This window comes from Myotis lucifugus, unplaced genomic scaffold, assembly GCF_000147115.1.
Source record: "Myotis lucifugus unplaced genomic scaffold, Myoluc2.0 scaffold_10525, whole genome shotgun sequence".
Taxonomy (NCBI): domain Eukaryota; kingdom Metazoa; phylum Chordata; class Mammalia; order Chiroptera; family Vespertilionidae; genus Myotis; species Myotis lucifugus.
In genome coordinates, this window is record NW_005881573.1 from 1 (window position 1) to 5,709 (window position 5,709).

At 61.3% G+C, this 5,709-nt stretch overlaps 1 protein-coding gene across 1 annotated transcript; it reads right to left on the reverse strand.

Moving 5' to 3' along the window:
* Window positions 1-12: 12 nt before the first annotated feature.
* On the reverse strand, window positions 13-5,684 carry LOC102417928 (aminopeptidase B-like). Its single transcript, XM_014451252.2, is given in 5 exon segments — window positions 13-209; window positions 1,065-1,213; window positions 1,628-1,768; window positions 5,251-5,469; window positions 5,471-5,684. Coding segments are annotated over 5 exon segments (840 nt in total). The 5' UTR covers window positions 5,681-5,684; the 3' UTR covers window positions 13-88.
* Between the last annotated feature and the right edge of the window lie 25 nt (window positions 5,685-5,709).

The following is a 5,709-nucleotide window of genomic DNA, read 5'->3' on the forward strand; positions in this document are numbered from 1 at the left end:
CACCCCCACCCCACCTCTGGGACGGGGCGCTTTCCTCCAGGAGGCAGAGGGGGCTGGGGAGCCAGGGACATGTCAGTCGACAGGAACCTCACCTGCCCCAAACGTAGGGTCCGAAGAGTTTCTCTCCCGCGGCCAGGAACTCCTCGATCACGCCGTCATACTCCTGCCTGGCAGCCTCAACCAGGCAGGGCTCGGCCCACACCCGGCTCCTAGGGACGGGCGAGCAGAGAGGCACCCGGGCTGTTCCCAGACCTGCAGGGCCCGTCCCGAAAGCCCCCAGAGAGAACCCGCCTCAGCCTCACGTCTGAGCCAAAGGCAAGGGGCAGTGCGGCCAGGAGCCTGCGGCCGGGCCCACTGGAGGGACGGACGAGGGACCGTGGGGCGAGTCAGCGCCTGTGAGAAGCCGCGCAGTGGGCGGGCAGGCGAGGCTGCGCCCAGGACACGGGCCTCAGCTCCGGAGTGGGTTTGCCTTTTGCTTTAAAGGTCTGAGGGACGGGAGCTTATCAGGGGCCGGTAAAGATCAATCGTTAGCCCGGCCGGTGTGGCTCAGTGGTTAAGAGTCGACCTATGACCCAGGAGGTCAGGGTTCGCTTCCCGGTCAGGGCACAGGCCCGGGTTGCGGGCTCGATCCCCAATAGGGGGCGTGCAGGAGGCAGCCGATCCATGATTCGCTCTCAATCACGGATGTTTCTCTCCCTCCCTCCTTCCCTCCCTCCCTCCCCCTTCCTCTCTGAAATCAACAGAAATATATTTTCTAAAAAAGGTCAACCTTCAGTCCTGCTGCCTGCGCCCCAACCGCACCCCCAGGTGACCCAGGTCTGCAGCTGCAACGGTGGGGCCGGTGGTGACCCCATGGCGGCCACAGAGTTGGAAATGGACGGAGGGAGACAGGAGGAGGCAGAGCAGGGCCTCCAGGTCACTCCGGCCGCACGGACACTGCGGACAGAGGGCTCGGGTGCCCCAGCTGCACCCACCTGGCAGCTCCAGGGCCCAGAGGGCTCCTTGCCTGGGGTCCAGCCAACCCCACCTGCAGGGGGGGGGGGGGGATGAGGTGTGGCTCCTACCTGGGCCCCACCTCCGCCGAGGCCAGGTCTCCGATGGCCAGCGCGACGAGGTAGGAGGGGATGGGGTGGCTCATGTGGAAGAAGAACCCGTGGGGCCCTCGCCGCTCCCAGGTGTCGGCACTCATCACCGCGGTGAAGCCGTCAGGGACCTGAGGGGAGGGGGAGGGGCCTTCGCTGCCGGGCCTGGCGAGCAGCAGGACCAGCCACGGGCACGGGGACCACAGAGTCCTCCCGGCCCCCAGCTTGTGCTAAACTGAGGGGATTTAGCCCGGCCGGCGTGGCTCAGTGGTTGAGCGTCGACCTATGACCCAGGAGGTCAGGGTTCGATTCCCGGTCAGGGCACAGGCCCGGGCTGCGGGCTCCATCCCCAGTGGGGGGCGTGCAGGAGGCAGCCGATCCATGGTCCTCTCTCATCATGGATGTCTCTCTCTCTCTCTCTCCCTCTCTGAAATCAATACCAATAGATTTAAACCGAGGGGACTGAGCAGAGGCAAATGAGGTTTCTGAAGGCGGAGGGAATCTTTCCTGGACGGACGTCATACAGGTCCTGGGCCGCCCCTTACCTGGATGAGGGCGGAGTACGTGCACTTGACCGCCGGCGTGTCGAAGCAGGGGAAGAAGGCCCGGTTCAGGACGGCCTGCCCCTGGGTGTACACAAAGGGCTTCTCCTTTCCCGCCGTCTGCTCGGGGGCCAACCAGCACACCTGAGGGACAGGCATTTCAGAGCTGGCCGCCCCCCCCACCACGAGCTCAGCCCCGCCAGGGAGGAGGGCGGGGCGGGAGCGGTCCCAGGGCATCCCCACTGTCGGTGCCACCCAGAGACAGGGCTCTGACTGGGACGATCTCTCCTCCTGCCAGTCCCACCCACCCTGGCGCCCAGGCCAAGGCGCAGCATCCCCTTCACAGGGCCCCATGGGTCCCCTCGAATCCCAGACCGGGTCTCGGACCCTGTCACCCTGTCTTCCTCCCGCGTCCTTCTCACCAAAAAAAACACCCCCGCCATGGCCGGTGTGGCTCAGTGGATAGAGCGCCAGCCTGCGGACCAAAGGGACCTGGGTTTGATTCCCGTCAAGGGCACAGGCCCGGGTTGCAGGCTCAATCTCCAGGAGGGGGCGTGCAGGAGGCAGCCGATCCATGATTCTCTCTCATCATGGATGTTTCTATCCCTCTCTCTCCTTCTCCCTTCCTCTCTGAAATCAATCAAAGTATATATAGATTTTTAAAGTATCCTTAAAAAAAAAAAAAAGAAAGAAAAACGATCACCGGAAACCCTCACCTGCAGCAAGAAGGAAGTCCCCGTGAATCTCAGCCAGAGCCACGGGGCGGGGTAGTGCGGGGCGGCGGGCACGCGGGCACCCAAGGCCACGGAGAGTTCAGAAAAGGACAGAGTTCCAGGAAGTGTCAAGAGAAAGCGAAACTTTGTGGATGGGCCTCTGGCGCCAGGAGGATTTGGAGGGTGGAGGGGAAGGAAGGGGGTGCTGGGGGTGCACCGTGCTGGAAGGCGTGGGCGGATGGGGGCTCTGTGACCTGGAGGTGGGCTCTGGCCGAGGTGGGCGCCTACCTGGGCAGGTGCAAAGGGGGCTCTGAGCAGAGGCCCTGGGGACCTACGTTAACGAGGCACAGGAACACCCCACGGGCACGCTGGGTGTTTGTTTTGTGTGTGTGTGTGTGTGTGTGTGTGTGTGTGTGTGAATTTTAACGAGAGCCCAGCAGCCCTGCTTCGGCCCGGTGACCGGGTCAGCACCCAACAGCCACATTCACGCCGACACCACGCACCCTCAATATGATGGGACACCGCGGCCCTTTAGACCTGGTGAAATCCCACTTGATTTTGCCGTAAACCTACGACGGCTGTAAAAAAATAAAGTCTGTTTTTTAAAAAAAACAAAATCCCACAACCCCAGTCTAGTGATGAGAAAAACATCAGGCAAATCCCAGCAGAGGGGCAGCCTACCATACACCTGACCAGTACCCCACAACACTGTCAAGGTCACCAAAACCAGGCAAGTCTGGGAAATGCTCACAGGCAAGGGCAGCTTAAGGAGAGAGGGCAGCTCAATACGCGGGACACTAAGTAACGAATCAGGAAGCCGGACCAAACTGCAGCCTCAGCGAATACAATGTATCAGCACAGAGAGAATACAATGTATCCGCATGGAGCTAATGCAATGTATCCACACGGAGCTCGCAACAAATGTATCTCAGTTTAAAAGGCTCCCGGGTTTTTTTAAAAAAAGAAAAAGGCTCCCGGGTGGACCTTTTTTGTGTGTGTGTGTGTGGAGTGAGGGGGGGGGGCGGAGGGGGGGGAGTATGTGGAAACTACCGTCTGCCCAGTTTTTCTGTTAATCTAAACTGTTTTTAAAAATAAATGCTATTAATGAAAAAAATGAAGGCGTTGACCATAAGTGCTAACACTGAGTACTCGGTGGGGACCAGGCAACTCACTGAACTTCCCTCCAGCACAGACTCGTCACTGGCACATCATAACAAGTATTGGTGCCCTAACCAGCTTGGCTCAGTGCATAGAGCGTCGGCTTGCGGACTGAAGGGTCCTGGGTTCGATTCCGGCCAAGGGCATGTACCTGGGTTGCGGGCACATTCCCAGTAGGGAGATGTGCAGGAGACAGCTGATCGATGTTTCTAACTCTCTGTCCCTCTCCCTTCCTCTCTGTAAAAAAATCAATAAAATATAATTTTAAAAAAAGTATTGGCCGTAAGTCCTTACTCATCATCTTTGTTTCTTTGTTGTTGTGTTTTGATCCTCACCCGAGGATATTTTTATCCATTGATTTTTTAAAGTGGAAAGGAGAGGGAGAGACAGAAACACGGATGTGAAAGAGACACATCGACGGGTTGCCTCCTGCATGCCCCCCGACCAGGGCCCGGGCCGGGGAGGATCCTGCAACCGAGGTCCGTGCCCTTGATCGGAATCGAACCCGGGACCCTTTGGTCCGCAGGCCGGCGCTCTACCCACTGAGCAGCACCAGCTAGGGCTTGTTTTTTAATAACACGAAGGAGAGAATGAAGGAGCAGGCAGCACACACACCATAGAAAGAGTCCGAAGTCCAGGAGAGGCACAACCTCTGTGATGAAGGTGGGGGCCCTGGCTGGGACGGGCTGTCAGGAGCAGTAACTACAGGTGCCACCTACGGAGGCCTTCCTGGTGCGAAGGACACTGCAGATCGTGGCCGTCCGCCATCGCGTCTTACACGACAGCGATTTCGCTCTGATATTTCATTTCAGGGGCCACGCGTCCTATCGTCAGGCTCATTTCTTCCCCCGAGCGGCGGGAGAGGGAAACAGAACTGTCCTCAGGGCCAAAGGCGAAGGGCCACGCGGATGAACCACTCGGCCCCAGGCAGGCAGCCTCCTGGGGAACTCCTAACCCACCTCATCTCGGGGAGAATCCTCCACCGCAGCGGTTCTCAACCTTTGGGTCGCGACCCCTTTGGCGGTCGAACGGCCCTTTCACAGGGGTCGCCTAAGACCATCCTGCAGATCAGATATTTACATGACGATTCATCACAGTAGCAACATGACAGTGATGAAGTAACAACGGAAATAATGTTATGGTTGGGTCACAGCATGAGGAACTGTATTGAAAGGGCCGGGAGGTTGAGAACCGCTGCTCTACCGGGTTTTCCTGCTCTACCAGTGCTCGGCCACATGGCTCCCCTCCTCCTACTCCCAATACTTGCCCGCCCGCCCCCCCCTTTAAGATCTCGGAGCCCATCCACAGTGAGGAGGCCACCTTACTACCCACTCTAAGTCCAGTTCGGACTTTGATCATCGAACCAGGACTCCCAGAAGTCAACGCCTGTCGTGACCTGCCTGTGGCCCTGAGTCAGCATCGGGCTGGGCCACCCGCCCCCCTAAAAGCAGAAGCCCCGTGGCCCTTGGCCGGGGACTCGGGGCCCCCACGCCCTGGGACATGCAGTTCCGTTTGTGAAGAGCCCGTGTTCTGAGCAGGAGCCGCACAGGGCAAGGCTCCTTCCTCTGGCAGAAACGGAACTAGACGCGCGGGTCCGGGGAGGGACAGTCTGGGGCAGGCGCCGCGGGAAGGAACCAGGGCGGCCTGCCTGGAGGAAAGAGGCGGCTCCGGACCTCGGGCCTCGGGGGCTGGGCGGCGGGCCTCCCCTCCTCTCCCCTCTGCGGGGGGGCACCCGGGCGACACCTGCGCACTCACCCCGGGCCCCGCGTCGCCCACGCGGTAGGTGAGCAGCACCTGGAAGCGCTCGCCCGCCGGCAGGGGCTGCGGGAGGCGCAGGCACAGCGCGCAGCCGTAGCGCGCGAAGGGCCGCGTGTGGAAGCCCACGGGCTCCTCGGGGCCGGGAGAGGCTCCGGGTCCCGGCGGCCCCCGCCGCAGCGCCGCCGCGGTCACCTCCAGGCTCGGGTGCGAGTCCAAGCCGGAGCTCGGCCGCGCCCGCGGGCACCAGGCAGCGCAGGTCGAGCACCGCCGAGCCGCTCAGCGTGCGGCTCGCGAACTCGGCCCGCAGGTCCAGGTGCAGGTGCAGGACCTCGAAGTCCCGGAAGCTGGACGCCGAGGCCACGTCCTCCGCGCGCGCCGAGTGCAGCGCCCGCCTGCCCGCGCCGCCCGAGGCCCAGCCGCTCGCCATGGTGCTCTCTCGCCGACTGCCGGTTCGCC